Genomic DNA, 18,724 nt, shown 5'->3' on the forward strand with positions numbered 1-18,724 from the left:
GTTAGTTCCCAGAATGTCTTAACAGCTTGCTTATTTTTGCCCAGGCTTATTTGGACATATTCGACCTTTGGTCCACTGTGTTTTTCTCAAACCTGCAATTTTCTCATTAGACAGCACAAGTTTTAAATTTAACTCTTTCAGTGGTACCCGACGGTCTTCAAGAGAAATTTATGTATTTTCCTTCACACTGTGGTCTAGTACTTTCCAACCACCGTTCCCCAGGACTCCTATGAACTTCTAGGGAAGAGGCATAACCTTTCTCCCACAGATCTCTGGGATCTTCTGTTTGCCTGCTCTGTGTCTGGTTCTCCATGTTAATCTGGAGGAAGATCCTGTTCCTTCCAGCCCAGTCCTGCCCTCTCCTTCCCACTAACAGCTGTGGCAATCGGAGCTGAAGGAAATCCCCTTGGTTCTCCGTCTTTCCATGTTTCCTTTCTGAAGCCTCTCACCGTTTCTTCTTAGGATCTGAGTCCTCCCTCTCCCAATGATGATAGGTTCCTTGTGCTTGAAGTCCCTTTGATTCTCAGTTTATCTACCTCATTGACTCTGGAAAATCCCAGTCATTATTATTATTAATAATAATAATAGTAACATTAAGGCCATGGAGGGATGTTCCCTACTGGCTTGCTCAGATTGCTTCCTTGTAGAACCCAAGACTACCAGCCCCAGGGATGGTACCACCCACAGTAGGCCCTCCCCCACTTGATCACTAATTGAGAAAATGCCCCACAGCTGGATCTCATTTCCTCAACTGAAGTTCCTTTCTCTGTGATAACTCCAGCTTGTGTCAAGTTGACACACAAAACCAGCCAGTGCACATGTACATTTTACATATGTTTGCACAGTGTTTTGAGCTCTGGCTGAGCTCACTCTTACAAAGGAGAAAATCACTCACACAAAGGGCCCAGTTCACTACCCAACTCAACACTAAGTAAAATCCCACTTCCAGGAGAAGAGTGACATGGGAGCCTTGATTTCCACAGCAGGGATTCCCACCCTCCTTGGTTGCCCTAGTATGCTCCTGACAACAGGACTTGTCTTCCACCAGGACACTTGATCCTATCACATCCAGTTCTCTGTTCCCAATTCCAATTTCCAGCCCTGACTATGCACACAAACAAGCCTATTAGTGTAGGGACTCCTTAAACTGTTCATTATGATAGAGGCTGCCACGTTCTTCTGGATTATTTCACCATCTAAAGCCACTGTCTGCAGGAATCTGGAATTCTAAGAAAGAAAAAGGGCAATTGCTATTCATCGAAAGCTGGTTTGTTCTGAATATTTCTCTGTGTGTCATGTGTGTTGAAGCACTCAATACTCATATAAAGCAGATGTTATTATTCCCATTCTAGAAATGAAAAAGCATAAAGTCTTGGTAATATGCTATCATCACATAATTTGTGGCAAAACCAGGATTTGATTCCAGATCCAATACTGAAGTTGATTCATTTTCCATCAGACACTGTCTCTTGGGACCAAACCCAGCATCATGCCAGAATGAAAGGCTGTGACCCCTTGCATTACTGTTGACATGCCATACCCACTCCCTTCCTCAGCTTTCTGCTGGTGGAATAGTCCTCACTCCTCCTTAGTACTGGACATGGTCATGTGATTAGCTCTGGCCAATGAGACATTGGCAGATAGAACATGCTCGCAGTAAGTGGGTCTGGATGATTGGCCTTGGTTCTTATGTAATGAACTACCACAATACAAACACACCTTGGGTAGCATGAGCTAAATGAGGATAAGTCTGTTTGAAATTAATCAAACCACAGTTGACCTGGAGCCATGTGACATTGAAAGAAAACAATAATGATGATGATAAATAATTGCTGAGCCCAGCCAGGTGGTGTAGACTGGAATTCCATGTACCCAGGAGGCTGGGGGGAAGGGCTCAGGAGCAGCTTAGGTAAGAGTGGGTTCAAGGTCAGCTTGGGCAACTTAGCTCTTAGATCTTAGCTCCATGGCCTCTGCATCAGCTCCTGCTTCCTGACCTGCTTGAGTTCCTGTCCTGACTTCCTTTGGTGATGAACAGCAATGTGGAGGTATAAGCTGAATAAACCCTTTCCTCCCCAGCTTGCTTCTTGGTCATGATGTTTGTGCAGGAATAGAAACCCTGACTAAGACAGACATGTTAGCGTTCACTTCCTGGAAGGCCCCTGTAGAGCTGGTGGTGAGGCCTGTACTTGTTTAGAAGCTGCAGCTGTTGGTGTGGCCAGGGACCCCATCTTTATGGCTGCCCTTAGGCTCTCAAAGCTTGGGAACTCTTGGGGAGGAAGACTTGTCATATTAGGGTCTGAAGCAAGCTCTATTTCTGTTTTAGCTTCTATTCTTGCTTTATCATTAAAAAAAATATCTGAAATAATGACTATAATGACTATCAAGTTAGATCAGAATAAAAGTTGGCATCTGTGATCATCCATCATGAAAATGTAATAATTTTGACACTGATGCTACTTAGCTCAGGCACGGGACTGGTCTTCAAAGCTGACAGTGCAATGCTTCAGACAGTTTGAAATCCCAGGCTCTTTGGGTTGGTAAATTCAAGCAGCCCAGGGCTAGCCTGATCATGTAGGCTGCAAGCCCCGCTCAGAGCTGTGTGATCCCACTTCATCAAACCAGAGCTTCACACTGGTCCGAACCATTGCAGCATGTGTTTAAAACTTTAATCTGATATTATACATACCACCCAAAGTCCCAATGGCTTAGAGCCTCTCCTTGTCCAGTAGGGCAGAAAGGGGCGACAAGGCCCATCTTTCATTTCTGGGCTTGTCTCATTAGCCAGCTGTCAGCAGTCAGCCCTGAGTCACTTTCCCCGATGAGCCTGTACTGCATGCTGACATGTTCAACACAGCTGAGCCATCTTAGTTACCGGTCCAGTTCACTGAGGAGAAGTCAAACAACAGATAGGCTCTGCTGTGGCCATCACTAGACCTTGCTTGCCAGATAGGAGAGACTATGCAATGAACACATTAAAAGGAACAGGCCGTAGCACAAGGCTGTAGTAGAAGGCAGCGATGCTTTGGTGGGTACATTTTGTTTGTATCTGCTACTTTGAGTAAATTGGAACTAAAAAAAAAACCTGCTCTGGGGCCAGCAAGATAGCTCAGTAGGTGGAGGTGCTTGCTGCCAAGTCTGAGAGCCTGGGTTTAAGCTCTAGGACCCACATGGTGGAAGTTGCCCTCTGACCTTCATGCACATCTGTTTGCTTACATGCACATATAATAAACAACATGCAAAAGCCCTTTCAAAAAGCCTAAGAGCTGTAAAAAATTGGTTGACTATTTTTGAAATTTTCTTTTTTCGTTCTGGCAGAGGGGGAGAAAGCATGAGCTAAGGCTACGTATTTTAAAATTACATTTTATTTACTTGAGCATACATCAAGTTGCTATGTTTAAAGGAGCAGTCTTGTTCTTGGCAGACACACGTGATCTTTAATTAGACTCTGAGTCTAGTGGCCCATCACTCAGGCCTGGCATCATGCCTCTCTGTTTCCAGTCTCCAATTTTACTTAGAAGTGCTGGGGAGTGCCTGTTGGTAGCTGTTTCTATTGGCAGCAAGAGGTTCTCTCAGAATTCCCTTTTCTCTGCCCAGAGCTTAATTCAGTGCTTAATTCACTGAACCTGGCCAGAACAGTCCTTCCAAGCTGATGCCACGTGATGGTTTATCAGGCACAGGGCTGTATGACCCCCTAGACTCCACCCCTTCTGCCTGATCGGTGCCTTGAATTTCTTGTCATCACTTAAGACATGCCTCTGGTTAGTCAGTAAGGATTTATTAAGCATCTCCTGTGGGATTTAAAGTCTCACTGGGGAGAAGCCGAAGAAATCCAAAGAAATGAACAACAAGGCTCTGAACCCAGGGACCCCAGACTCTCAGAGCATCCATGTCTGCTTCTGCAGTGTGATTCATGTTGCTCCTCCCTCCATTCCCCCAAGAGTCAAAGTAACACAAGAACTCCTCCCTCCATCTCAGGCTCCTGCCCTGGGCTCCTTGTTTAGTTCCAGGCTCTGAGCTGCAGTGTGGCCTGTTCACCTGATACCAGACAGTGGTAAGATCAGTTCTGATCTTAGCTCAGTCATTGCAATCAACCTCTGATCTAACTGAGTGGGCCCAAGCATCCCGCAGGCACAGCCTAACAACACATGAGATGTGGAGAAACTCATCAAAAGTCTTAAAAATTAAACCGAGTTGCTTGGGGGAAAGAGAGCTAGTGTGAATTCTGATTATATTTGAATAAGTTTGCTCTAAGTTCAAAGCTGAGAGAGGCCTCTAAATGTGTTATATAAAAGTCAAGAGCTTTGCTGGGCTCCAGAGTATGCAGGGATGGTAAAGGGGGATTCTCAAAAAGTCTGTTTTAAAACTGTCTATTTGGAGGTATTAGCCAATTATCAAGGGTGCTTTAGTTATAAAAAATGGATAAACAGAATTCCATCCTTAAGGATATCATAATTAGTTATCTTTACCAGTTTTCTATTGCTATAGTAGAATACCCGAGGCTGGGTACTTTAAAAAGTAGTGAAGACAACAATAACAGCAGCAACAAATCCAGGAGAGCAACTTAGCTCACACATTTGAAGGTTGAAAGTTCAGATAGGATGAGCCTGACTCTAGTGAAGGTCCCTTCACTGAATCTCATCATGGCATCGGGGCAGGAGTACAGTTACTCTTCCTGTTCTCCATTTGCTCAGGTCTCTGCTGTCAGCTCATCAATACCACCAGGGAGTCTGGGCACGTGCTTCTCAGCGAGGGGAGTTCTTTCTCAGAATAGGAATGGTTAATTCAAGTTTACTAAATGTCTTGCTAGGGTTTTACTGCTATGAACAGACACCATGACCAATGCAAGTCTTATAAGGACAACATTTAATTAGGGCTGGCTTACAGGTTCAGAGGGTCAGTTCAATATCAAGGTGGGAGCATGGCAGTGTCCAGGCAGACCTGGAGTTGGAGGAGCTGAGAGTTCCACCTCTTGTCCTGAAGGCTGCTAGGAGAAGGCTGGCTTTCAGGCAGCTAGGATGAGGGTCTTAAAACCCATACCCACAGTGACACACCTACTTGAACAAGGCTATACCTCCTAATAGTGTCATCCCCTGGACCATCAAGCTAAGTGAGTGCAGGACAGTTAGAAGACATCCACTTTGCATTTGACAGTGTTCTGCTTACAAGAGGAATAGGGGACCAGCAGATAGATAGTCACACACCTTCACTTAGAACCCAAATTGCCCATCCTGTGTATGTGGAATTCCTTCTGAAAGAAGTGAATTGCCCATTATGAAACAGACACACTCTCTGCCTCAAGAAAGTATAGATTCTCTCCCAAAATGTTGGAATGTCTCTATGTTTGTTTTAAATTAGCTTATGGGTAATTGTTATAGCATGGGGCTGAATGAAGCTGCGCGAAGTGCCTCCATTATTAGGGCCTCAAATCCAGACCCAGCCAGCAGGTATTTAATCACTGATCAGCAGCACTATATTTTAATATCCATCATACCACTAAGAATGCTATCATTAAAATTAAACTATAGATTTTTACCACTTTCTACTCTATGTGGATGCAATGTGGCCCCTTTTTATCAGACCTACACAGTAACTTTAGGTCTCTGGGAAATTTTCTTTCTTTTGTAAAATATTTTGATTTTTTGAGAATTTCATCCAGTGTGTTTTGAACATGTTCACCCCAGCTTCTTCCAGGTCCACCTCCACCTCACCAATACTACAATTTTGTATCAACCTTTAAAAAAAAAAAAACTGGCTAAATCCAATTTGTGCTGCTTGTGTGGAAACCAATCACAGGGTTTCGGCCAACCTGCCAGCAGCCACACCTTTGAACTGCAAACTGAATCTTCCTACCCTAGAGGCCATCACCTGTCCATGGCTCTTCAGTAAGGGGTGGAGTCTTATAAGCCCCACTCCCTTCACACTGGGATACCAGCTTGATCTCTCCATGTCCCGTTATCAGCATGTGTGTGCTATCTTCAGCAACAGGGCTTGCCATCAAGTTCTGATGGGCAACCAAGAGCAACAGCAAGCCCCTGTATAATGTTCCGGGGTCTCTGGCTAACAACTAGAGGGAGGTATCCCATACCTAGTACAGAGTTTTTTATGTGGCAACCTATAGCTTTTGGGAGGAGCAAAATCTCCTTTGTAGAGTAATTCCAATTAAATTCTTCTATATGGAATGTGTGTGTGTGTGTGTGTGTGTGTGTGTGTCTTATAATGCAGTAAGCCTCCAATATGGCTTTTCCTAACATCCTTGGTGTTAGTTATCCTTCCCACAATCCACTCCTCTGCCCCACTTCCCATCCCACCCCACTTGAACCTGCCTCCCATTACTTCTCCTTGGTCTCTTGGAAGCTGTAATGTAGTTTATAATTTTAATCACAGTTTATAATTTTAAAAGTATTACTTTCTGAAAAGAAAACTATTTGCTACCCTTTCCTGGTGCATAATACAGCCTTTTCATGGTTATATGAGATCTTTCTTACAATGTCATGGCCAAATAAGAGTTTAGGGTTCAAGCCACAGTAAACTTGCCACACAGCTGGGTCAGCCCTTCACTTAGGAGTCCTGGGGGATGGGAAAGTCCACGTAGGGACTAGGCTGGGCTTTGAGAGTTACCAGGAGTGCTTTAGTTTACCAGCATCTTCCAGGGGATGCAGTAAGTGTCCCTTAGACTGTGCCATGCCCGTTACCTTTGTTTGTTTTCCCCTTTCTGACCGGACACATAGCATTTCACATACTTGGGACAGGCTTGAGTGTAACAGTGTAATACCTGGAGTAAGACAGGAAGTGATTTGTTTAGGGTCTTCCATAGGTAACATCTGGATTCCCTAGAGCATACCCATTGGCTTAAACAGTCCCTTCCTTACACTTGGGGGAGTTTCTTGCAGAAATGGTAGCCATACATTCAGATGTAGGCAAATCCAGGAGATAGAAAATAGCAGATGGGTCCTGTGCTGAGTGGGGTACAAGGCAAGCAGATACATTGTTTTTGTACTCTAGACAGCCACAAACCCTCTGCCCTAGGCAGCCTATGCAGCCAGAGCAGCAGCTGCATCTGAGCAGTGAACACAGGAGCACGGCTGGAGGCCAAGCTGGAGAGATGAGGAGTGAGCAGCTGTCTCCTAAATATAAGCTTCTTGTTTGGGAAGGATTGCCTTAAATTAGACTGGACTAGAGACAGTGTGTTACAATAACGGCCAGCACTGGCTCATGTTCCTTCATGTTGTTTGGAACTGAGGTTGAAGTGACAGCCACGAATATGCTCCAACAGTCAGTGGTGTAACAGGTGCAGAGCTGAGTCTAGAGGACAGAAACTGTGGTTTCCAGGTTCTTGTATCTGTTTACAATACAGTGCATAAAGACACATGGGTAGTTACAGGAGAAGAGATAGTTTATTATTAAAACCTGGAGGTATGCCATGCCTCTCCCTGGGGCCTGGTTCTAAAAACATCAAAAAAAGGGGCAGGGGTTGGAGAGATGGCTCAGCCGTTAAGAGCACTGACTGCTCTTCCAGAGGTCCTAAGTTCAATTCCCAGTACCCACCAGGTGGCTCACAATCATCTGTAATGGGATCCAATGCCCTCTTCTAGTGTGTCTGAAGAGAGTGACAGTGTACTCTTATACTTAAGATAAATAAATCTTTTTTAAAAAATAAAAAGTCAAATAGAGAGAGGAGGGGTGGGGTAAGATCTGCAGTGATCTTTCATGACTCATTCAGATAGCCCCAACACTCTGAATTTGGCACAGCCTGGGCTTTTTCCAGCATGCTCCCTGCCTGGGCTTTTCTCCATGTCCCTGCCTGAATGAGGCTTAGATAGATTGAGGTTAGCCAGGCTTTCCAACATTGCCACCATTTGTCTGCTCATTTCTAGGATTTCTTCCTCCACCATTTTTCATTCCCCTGCCTCAGCAGAGCAGTGAGTCTGTCCCTTTTCTTGCTGCTGTGACCAAAGAGTTGGCAAATGCAACTTAAAGGAGAAAGGGTTCTACTGAGGTTCACAGTTAGAGGGTACAGTCAATTGTGACGGGGGTAAGGTATGGCGGCCTGAGTGTGAGGCAGGGGGGTCATATTGCATCTGTGGTCATGAAGCAGAGAGCGAGGGTTGCTGGTGTTCATCGCCATTTCTTTTTTATGTAATTTGGAATCCCAACCCATGGAATGGTGGTGCCCATATTTTTTGGGGGGCAGTCTTCCCAACTAATCCAGAGCTCCCTTGGACACACACCCAGAGGTTTGCCTACTAGGTGATTTTAAGCCCTGTTGAAGGTTGTTAATGACAATTATTGACATTAATGACAATCAATGACAGCCATCACAGCAGCGGGTATGGCTAGTGTATTTCATAGGCATGAAGCTGGGGATGATGCAGGAAGCTATTTTCTAGGTATCTGGACAAAGCTTGATGGTGGGCTGTGTGGCTTGGAAGAAGGGTAGGCTAACCAAGTATGGGCAAAGGAAGCCTGTGTGCCCTGACAGGGAGCACAGGGACCCCAGAGGTTGATGGCAGGATGATGTTGTGAATTGGGTCATAAAGGCACAGTATTGAAAGGACAATAATAAGGAGCCTTGAGTTCTGGGCTCAGGGATGCTCGCCTGTTTATCATTATAATCTCTCTCTCTCTCTCTCTCTCCTTCTCTGCCTCTGTCTCTGTCTCTCTCTCTCTCTTTCTCTCTGTCTCACTATTTCTTTTTTTTTTTTTTTTTTTTTTTTTTTTTTGAGACAGGATTTCTCTGTGTAGCCCTGTCTGTCCTGGAACTTACTCTGTACACCAGGCTGGCCTTGAACTCACAGATATCCATCCACCTGCCTCTGCCTCCCAAGTGCTGGGATTAAAGGCATGTGCCATCATGCCTGGCTTATCGCTATATCCATGTTGCACACACTTAGTGCAATCAATGCATAGTAGGTTGCCACATCTTTGCTAAAGTCAACTTGACTGTGACAACTGGACTCATCCTAGAGGTAAAAGATTTGACTGAGAGATGGTGCTGGGCAGCAGCATCCCACTGCCACACCAGAACTTGCTGTCCTGGCTCTCGTTTCACTTAGAAGTCAGTACCAGGTACTCATAAATCACTACGGCTTCAAGAGAGACTGCTCCTACATGAGGCTAGTGTTTTAACATGAGCCTCCAGATTTCAACCCAGAGGTCAGAGGTCGATACAAGCATGGGGCTCTTTGGTTGGAAGCATCTTGCTTATGTCTAAAAGACTGCTCATCTTGTTTCTGTCTGAGACTGGTCTTGGCTGGCTGAGTCCTAAGAGGTCAGGACACACAACACTTCTTGCAGATTCATCTCCCCTGGCTCAGCCTGAGGAATTTCCAATTCACAGAATCCACTGAGGTTTCCTGAGCCTCATCCTCTGTCCTCTGTACTTCTAGTGGGCTTCTCTCTTCCTTGGCAGCAGCTCTCAGATGTCCAGCTAAGCCTCACAGAAGAGTCCCTGGTCAAAAGGACATTCCCCTCACTCCCTGTGCGCAATCCTGTGATTAAATGTACACACTCTGAATCATGGCTTTATACACTCGAGGGCTCTCACCAGCTGCTTTCTTCTCCCCACTCCTTTCTTTTCCTTTCCTGCAAAGCTATCTGCAGTTTAACCACCAGTGAGTATAGCCATCTATAATGAATGTCTTGAGAACTGTTACCAAGTCAATGTAATGACAATTCCAGTTCTTGCCAGAAAGTGATCGCCTGGTCACTGCCACCCCCAAGACATTTCCTGCCTCTGGGTGACAGGAGGCCACCATATTATGTTGGAGGCATTTCCTTTAATGTGGCTTCAGGTATACTATATACTAAGATGTTATAATCAAGAGGAAAACCTTGTCTCACTTGAAACTATTAAAGAATGGCTCCTGCTACTTAACACCTCCCTGCTGAGACAGGCAGTGGGGCCATTTTGGTATTGGGGGGACAGGGGTCCTGTGGACTTCAGGTTTGCACCTGGCAACAGCATATGAACTCTGCACACATTGTGTTTCGCTTCTTGAGCTGGGAATGGCTTCAAAGCCATGCTGACTGTTCACCTCTGTCAGAGCTTGTCACTGGCATAATCAGCATGAGGACCATTAGTGTCTTCTCACTCGATCTAGTTACCTGTAAAAAGCCAGGACCCTGTGTCTCTTTGTTCCTTCTCTGCCCTTCTCAGCTACATTTTACAAGTCTGTCTGGATGGTTTAGTGCCAGTCCTTTGCCCTGAGGGGGCAAGTCACACAGGGTGTCCATAGACTAAATATTGGCCAGTCAGCATCCCTAGTTACTGAATCTCGGGTTTCTGTCAACTGTGATGTAGACAGGAATGGTTAGTGGATGAAGGTGCAGCTCTGATGCTAAGACCCTGTTCCCTAATTGGTTCTTGATCTGTCAGTAAAGAAAGCCATGGGCCTGCCGGGCAACGGTGGTGCACGGCTTTAATCCCAGCACTTGGGAGGCAGAGGCAGGCGGATTTCTGAGTTCGAGGCCGGCCTGGTCTACAGAATGAGTTCCAGGACAGCCAGGGCTATACAGAGAAACCCTGTTTTAAAAAAAAAAAAAAAAAAAAAAAAAAAAAAAAAAAGCCATGGGCCAATTCCTGGGCAGAAGGTACAGGTGGGACTTCCACATCCTGGAAGGCAGGCAGGTGGCCACACAGCTGCTCTTATAGGCTGGTGGTCAGGGGAGTTTAGCAACTGAAGTTTAGAGCAGGTGGGAGAGACTGAGATAAGAAACTGATAAGGGCATGCTTTTCCGAGCATGGGATAGTAGCGCCCAGCAGTTGTGCCCAGAAGGCAAGTTAAATTGAACAATTGTGTGTGTCTCTGTCTTTTGTTTGAGAATTCAAGGGAAGATGAATGGGGGCTGGTAGCATGTCACTTCCTGGAGTAAAGATGGGAAGAGCTTAAAGCTACATGCTACAAGTAGACACTTGGGGGAGGGGCTCCTAGGCCCATTTCTATGGAAAGCCAACAAACCAACTGAGTTGGTATAGTCTATGCTGGGTGGTTCATGGACTGGCTCTTAGCTGCCCTCTGCCTGTTTACTCAGCTGTACATAGTGAGCAGAATCTGCCTGTAGGGCTGTGGTGAGATAAAATGGAAAAATACTTACACAGTCCCAAACACAAAGTCATATAAAACAGCGGCTTCACTAGATGGTGATGTTAGCATTTTAACATGAGTTCCATAGTACTACTTTGAGGTCAGAGATCAGTGCAATGTAGGCTCTTTGGGCTGAAGGCTCCTGGAGCTCTGTGGGGTATAACAGTGAACTCGATACACTGTTTCTGCCAGCTAGGATAATTCTCAGAGGTCGAGACTCGGGGGTTCATGCGGATTCATCTCTGATTGAGACTGGTGGATTTCCACAGAACCCCCAGAGGTCTCCTGTGCCTCATCCTCTGCTGCTTTGCCTTTGTAGTGGGCTTCTCTCTCCCTCAGCTCTCCGATGTATCGCTAAGCCCCTAAGAAGAGTTCCTGGTCAATCAGGCCAGTAGCAGGCACCCGGCAACAGGATTTATTACCAGAGAGCCCCTCTATTGCCTATGTCACCAGTTCCACCCCCGCCCCCAGCTAACTCTGTACATTCTTCAGAACAGAAGGTGGTTTGGGGGTTCTTTTGTGGTCTAAGCATGAATCTCTTGTAGCTACCAGGCTGTTACCGAGAGGTGGAGGCCAGAATAGGAATGGGTAAGGCCATCTCTAACCACCATTTATAAGGTCTCCAGCAATTGTCCTCCTTTTACTCTTAAAGATTTTTTTTTTTTTGGTGTGTACATGTGTGTGTGTGTTCACCTATGTAAGCAAGCACATGTATGTGCAAGTCAGAGAACAACCTTATGTGTCAGTCCTTACCCTCCAACTGTTTTTGACAGCCTGTCTTTGTTGCTTGCTACTGTGCATGCCAGCCTATCTGGTCTCCTAGCTTCTGGGAATCCTCCTGCCTCTGTCCTTCATCTTACCTTAGCAGCACTTGGACTACAGAGGTTCATTACCACATCCAGATTTAGATACACTGTGAGGATTCGAACTCTGGTCTTCATGCTTTCACAGCAAGCCCTTTAGCCACTGATGCATCTCCCTAGTGCCCCCTCCCCTTTAGTCCTCATTTAGGAAATGTTACTGAGGTTTCTGACTGAAATGGAATAACAAGACCCCACCCTGCCTATCCCAAGGGAGAGTAGAACGGTCAGGCTGTGCATAGAAAATGTACCCAGAAAACCATGCCTGGACTGCAGATCTGGTGAGCTTGTCAGCAGGAGAGAATGGGGGACAAATAGGGAATGCTACCTCCACATGTCAGAGTGCTTGTGGCTATGCGCCTCTGGCACAGAACAAGTCCCAGTATATGTGGCAGGGACTACCAGTTGCCAGTCTACTCCTTTCTCCTTAGGATGGAACCTTTGCTTCACCTAAGGTCACAGTGAACTCTGGTCTCCACTGGAGCCAGACAGTGCCCTGAGATGAGGTTCTGACTGCAGGTAGGTAGTGTTGTGTAGAACTTCAGGGAAAGGTGCCCTTGAGTGAGTGACTCCATAGCGAGTATTCATCCTACCTGTGTACTCTAGACAGGATGAGCAACTTGTCGCTCTAGAAGCTATCTTCAATCTGATATGACTCTCCAGACAGGGTAAGTGCTGGGATGGTGAAGCAAGATGAAGTGTGGATCTCAACTTAAAAGAAAAAAAAAAACCTTTTTGAGATAATTATAGATTTACATGGTTATAAAAACTAATACAGGTATGTGAAGAACCATTTAGAGGGCATCACCTCACTAAATTATAGCTGTAGCCAGAATGTTTACTCTGATATGCTTAAGATCTCTTATGTTGGGTTGGAGAGATGACTCAGTGTTTAAAAGTCTTCCATTCTTCCAGAGGATCCAGGTTCAATTCTCAGCACCCACATGTGTTGGTTCTAATGCTTTGTCATGGTTCGGCTCCCAAATCAGGAATATGCATGTCTACACTCTGAAGGTCCCTGTCCCCAATTGGTTTTTGATTGATCAATAAAGAGCCAACGGCCAATGCTAATGGCTGGCAGAGAGAGAAAGAAAGGAGGGAGAGAGGGAGAGGGACAGAGGAGGAGAGGGGAGAGAGGGAGAGAAAGGTGAGACTTCTAGGTTCTAGAAGAAACCTTCTAGAAGAAACACAGGGAGGAGAAGGAAGGGAATCTCCTTGAGAAGAAGGGAATTCATGCCCCTTTCCTTCCTTTTTTTATAACCCAGAGTCTAATTTATGCTGCCTTTATGCTCGTGTGTGTGTGTGTGTGTGTGTGTGTGTGTGTGTGTGTGTGGTGACATCTGTCAGAGTGTGACTGACCTACCAGGAGCTAAAAACCTTAAAGAAAACTGACTCACCTCCAAATGCTAATACCTCTTCAGTTAGGGATGGATGCTCCCCACTCCATGCTGGAAGGTAAACTTGCTTGATCTTGTGCAGGTCTTATGGAGGCAGCCATGGCCACAGCCACTGTGATTTCATGAGTGCAGAGGTCTTGTCATGTCCAGAAGATAGTGTTTTGTCATGTCCTTCTTAACTTCTGCCTCTTCCCATCTTCCTGCCCCCTCCTCCTCAGTGGTCCCTGATCCCTAGAGGCGAGGTGTAACACAGATGTTCCATTTGTGGCTGAGTACTCCATAAACACTTAAATTCTCTGAGCTTTGGCCAGTTGGGAGTTTCCTTCTTCCAGTTAACAAAGGAATTTCTCAGACATGGTTCAAGGGCTACACTAATCTATGGGTATTAGAGATGTGGATTAGAGGAAGTTTGATAGTAGGTTTATTTAGTAATACAATAGTAGTTAGTTCACCCCCCCCCCATGAGCTCCTCAGACAGGAATTCTTGCCTGTGTTTGTAGTTATCAAGCATGTGTGTCTTCCTTAAATCCAAACAGAAAAAGATTAATTAAACCTATAACACCTGCATCACTATTTCATCCTGGGTACACTGGGTACCATGCCTGGTTACCTTGGGGGAAATCTTCATCCTGATCCTCAGAAAGAGATTAGCGGAGGAAATATAACTGGATATTCAGAGATGCTTTCAGACGGCAGAGATGTGCCATGCCCACTCGGACACTGCAGTTTTGGGGCTCCGTCTCAGCTGCCTCCTCAACACTATGCTTCCTTTTCCAGGGGCTGGCGTCAGAGAGGATGTGTTTCTCATCTGGAGAGAAATGGAAGAAGCCTGCAGCATACTGGCTCAGATCCGGAGCCTGGTGGACAAGGCGCCTCAGTCAGATGTGTCCCCAGCTGACTGCAGTAGGTGCTGTTTATGTGTAAATTTGTAGTGCAAAAGAGTCGGCAACATTGGTGGTTGGGGATGGAGGTGGAGGGGTTGGAGTCTTTCTAACAGGAGAACTCCTTAGCCCAGCTCTGAGGTGTTGGAGAGAGCCTCTGGAACTGTGGTGTGTGTGGGGGAGGGCAGATATGTATACTTACATGTATGTACTCTATTCCCAAAGAAGAACCAGAGTTGAACAGTAGTTAAAACCATAAAGGCAGATTCTAACTGTGTATAGCAAGAGGAGGAAACAAGGCTTGGTATAGACCTGGCCTCAGTTCTGCACACAGCACAGGCATCCATAGTGTGAGTTATAGGAACACCTGTGAATGGAATATTATTAAAAGGTGATACAGTGAGTAAGAAGGCTTCTGTCTGGATAGACACAACAGGATTCCTGCTGAAGGCTGGACCAGATGTCCCCTGTGGTGGTGATGGGCATGAGGAATTCCATTGGATTTTTGAACTTGATCATTTATCAACTGGGGAGGGGATTCTGGCTGCAGCATTTTGTTAATGTTTGTGCTAGCTATACAGAGCTAAACACTACAGCCCAAAGATTGAGGATATCTAAAAAGAAGGTGCACAGATGCCTAACTCAAGCTTAGTCAGGAGGGAAACCTTCCAAGAGGCATATGGGTTTTTTGTTTTGTTTTGTTTTGTTTTGTTTTGTTTTGTTTTCAAGACAGGGTCCCTCTACATGGCCCTGATTGTCCTGGAACTCACTGTATAGACCAGGCTGGCCTCGAACTCACAGAGATCCATCTGCTCCTGCTTCCCAAGTGCTGGGATAAAAGGCATGTGTGCACTACTACCCAGGTGAGGTATGTGTTATTTTTATAGAGACAGTAGGACAAGAGAACTTAGGGATAGGTCAGTTAGACTCAGCCTTGGTTGCAGACTGAATCCCACCCAAACTGACTGTGGCAGGCTGCCACCCACTCACCCTCACCTACCTGCATTCACAGTAGTTCTAACTTAAGGCTACTGCTCTTCTTTGAAACTTGGGAACTTCACTATTGAATGCAGACACAGGCCAGACAAGAAACTTAGAAGATGTGTTTAGAAGAGAGAGGGTCTGAGCATTTGCATTACCAGTGATGGCAAAACATCTGGTGAGTACCCACTGTGTGTCTGGTGCTGCCCTAAGGGGCCAAGCTTGTGCTTAGCTTATTTCATCTTAGAAACAAGCAAGCAAGCAAACACCAAATCACTGGTGTCTACATTGGGTAGATAATGAGGCCAGGGCACAGAAGGATTGTGTAAACGGCTAGCGGTCACACAGCCAGCAGGGCAGAGTCTTTGACAGAGATGCTGTGTTCATCTAAGCACTGCTGTCTCGGTTACCACTGTATCTATCCTCGTCTAACAGCTCGTTCCCACCACAGAGAAGCAAGCTCAGGGTATCTTAGGCAGTGAAGACTAAGGAGACAATAAGGGATATTTTCTCTCTCCCTCTTCTTATAACCAAAGCGTTGTTCATAATGGAGGGCTGGAGTTTTGTAGCAAGAAAGTCCTACCTACAAATCCCTATGAGGCTAGCCCAGGTCGTTCTCCTTCGGTCTTAGCTTGTCCTTCTCTAAAAGGAAGAGAATGTCATTAGTCTGGGAGATTACTGCAGACATGAAGAAAAAGAATGCATGGTCAGCTCCCAGCAAGTCCTTGCTTCGGTGTTAGGAGAACTGGTTCATGGATCCTCCGAATTCTTAAGTTACTGGAGGATCTGGTTTCTTCTAGGAGAAAGTAATAATAATAGCTAGCCTTCTGTGTCTGGGCCTTTCACAAGAATTCCCCCCACCCCCACCCCGGGCTGTTCCCACAGGCTTCTGAGAGGTTCTGCAATGCTGCTTTGGGTTTTGTAACTCGCCCAAGGTGACGTTGCTGACAAGTGACAAAACCGTGATTGGAAAGCTGTCCATCTTTGAAACTGCTGCTGTCTGCCTCCTTCTGCCAGACATTCTGATTTGGTCCACGTGCAATGGTGCTTGGCTGTTTTGAGAGTCTCCTGAGGAGTAGGCTTTGATATCCCAGAAGGCTAGAGTGTCCCCTCGCACAGCCCATGGGGCATCATAAATGTACACAAAACACACACCCCACAAACATTTTAAAACAAGAAAATGAATGACCTTGTGAGTCTAAAATTTGATAATGGTCCATATACATATACATATTCCCCAAAGAAAATAACTCCAGCCAGACATTTAAAAAAATAGCCAGGACATACCACTTATATTTCAAAAGAAGGAATTTGATCAAAACCATCCCTCCATTGGGTCATCACCTAAGCCTTTACCTTAAGTTGACCCCAGCATCTACAAAGAGAATGTCTGACTACCCCTTCCCCACCCTGGCCACGGCCAGTCTAGGCAAAGAGCCTATGTCTGTTTTGTAGGAAGGCAGCCGTTCCCTCAGCCGACTGTTCAAGGCCTAAAGGCTGAAGGAGGTGGAGGTGGTGGGGGTGGAGGGTGGAGGGTGGAGGGGCAATGAAGCAGGAGGCTAAGACTGTCATTTGGGTGGACTGCAGATGAAGTAGACAAAGGGTCTCTGGAGCTAGCTGTCCTCAGGTCCCTGTCGCTGATTTACTTCCATGCCCACCTCTCTTTGATAGTCCCCCACCCCCTTGCCCCAATCAGGGATCAGTCTGCTCATGTAACCATGGAGGGTGATGGCAGTATCTGGCTGAGGTTACTCATTAGCCTGATGCCTGGGACAGTAAAGCCCACATTGGGAATTAACTTCCTTTAATTCCAAGAGCAGGACATAAACATTCCTCAAGGAGATAATAACAGGCCCCCTCCCCCAGTATATACAAAGCAATGTAAATGCAGTGGACACCAAGCAACAGGGACAGTGGTCCACAGGGCACAGGACAGAAAGGAGGCGAGCTGTTGCTCTTCCTAGTTGATTGCGAGGCCATGGGGCACAGAAGAAGAAGCCAGGAGGAGCTTGTCAAAACTTGCTAAGTTTGGAGAGATGGAGCTGAGAGTCTAGAAAGAACAAGGCAACTGCAGCTCAGAGCAGAGCATGCTCGAATGGAAAGAAACACGTGTCCAAAGCGACATGCAGAGGTTGCTCCTTGAGAGGTCCACTGACCACTGAGCAGTTCACACGTGTAAGAAAGCTGTCCTACAGGGTGGAAGGGATTAGAAGAAAAAAGTATAATGCTCACAGCCTCAGGAATGGAGTCAGAGAACTTTGTAACTCACGGAGGTATTACAACTACTTGGGAAGGTCTTAGCCTGAGGGGTAGGGAACCGTGAGGCCCGAGTGGAGCATTGCTCTGGGTACTCCCCAGAAGCCATCAGAGTGAGACACGAAACAAACAGTTGCCAGGTGACACAACTCCGTATCACAACAGGGCTCGGAGAGATTTACACAGCACAGAACTGTCTAGCACACACTAAGATCAAATTCTCAAGGCTTGGCATTCAGTCAGAGATTACCATGCAAGGGTCACCTTTAATGGGGCGGGGAGTGGGGGGAGAGTATCAATCAGCCAAAATGACAAGGAGAGGCAGAGTGTTGTGGAAGCTGAGAGAGATGTTCTGGTAATGAACCCCTGGACTGGCTAGCCTTTTTATAAACTCCATAGAACCTAGAGTCTCGTGAGGAGGGGGAACTTTAAGAAGTGCCTTTATCAGACTGACTTATGTGCATGTCTGTGGGGCCATTTCCTTAACTGTTAATTGATTTAGGAGGGGCTGGCCCATTGTGGGTGGTACCTTCCCTAAGCAGGTGGGCCTGGGCTGTGTAAATAGCTGAGCAAGCTAGAGAAAGTGAGCCAGTAAGCAGTGCTTCTCTGTGGCCTCTGCTTCAGTTCTTGTCTCCAGGTCCCAGCTTTGAGCTCCTCCCCTGTCTCCCGTTGAAGATGGACTATGATGTAAACATATAAGCCAGCCGAATGCTTTCCTCCCCTCCAGACTGCTTTGGTCAATGTTTTTATCTCAGTGATGGTCAGAAAACTAGGTCGGAACTGGCCTTTACCACTGCTTCTATTCTAAATAGCCCAGAGTGAGATGCCTCCTTGATTAGTGGAAAGAGAAAGAATTAAGCCCAGGCCTTAGACTTGAAACCCAGTACAGATCTGCCAGAGCAGAAACAGCATTGGGCAAAGCTATGAGATACCTATAGCCAGCCCACCACCTGTCGAATGCCCAGCTGGAACTGTTGGGCCAGGTGCCTGACTCCTTCTGTCACCCCTACTCCAACCCCAGCTGTAGAGCAAAGAGGAAGACTTAGCTCACCCCAGGGAAGGGCCAGGCACAACTATTCCCAAGCCAGTGCTTAGAGATGGAGTGCTAAGCCGTTGTACTATCACCTGATAGAGACTTGTGCCCCCAGGGGACATACTTGAGTTTCGGGTTACATCTCTGCCAGCTGTGTGATGGGGCCTCAGATACCCAAGAATGTGTGGGTATCTTGCAGCTGTGAGACTCAGAGGTTGCTTAACTTACCATG

The 18,724-nt window shown here is 46.2% G+C and overlaps 1 protein-coding gene across 4 annotated transcripts in view; it reads left to right on the forward strand.

Moving 5' to 3' along the window:
* Vwa3b (von Willebrand factor A domain containing 3B) overlaps window positions 1-18,724 on the forward strand; it is a 160,110-nt gene that overhangs the window by 37,521 nt on the left and 103,865 nt on the right. For all 4 annotated transcript variants that reach the window (XM_031367215.1, XM_031367213.1, XM_031367216.1 and 1 more), the window contains one exon: window positions 14,119-14,244. In XM_031367215.1, the coding sequence (XP_031223075.1) occupies window positions 14,119-14,244 (126 nt within the window). The remainder of the gene's footprint in view (window positions 1-14,118; window positions 14,245-18,724) is intronic.

The sequence above is a fragment of the Mastomys coucha genome, unplaced genomic scaffold, assembly GCF_008632895.1.
Source record: "Mastomys coucha isolate ucsf_1 unplaced genomic scaffold, UCSF_Mcou_1 pScaffold14, whole genome shotgun sequence".
NCBI classification, from domain to species: domain Eukaryota; kingdom Metazoa; phylum Chordata; class Mammalia; order Rodentia; family Muridae; genus Mastomys; species Mastomys coucha.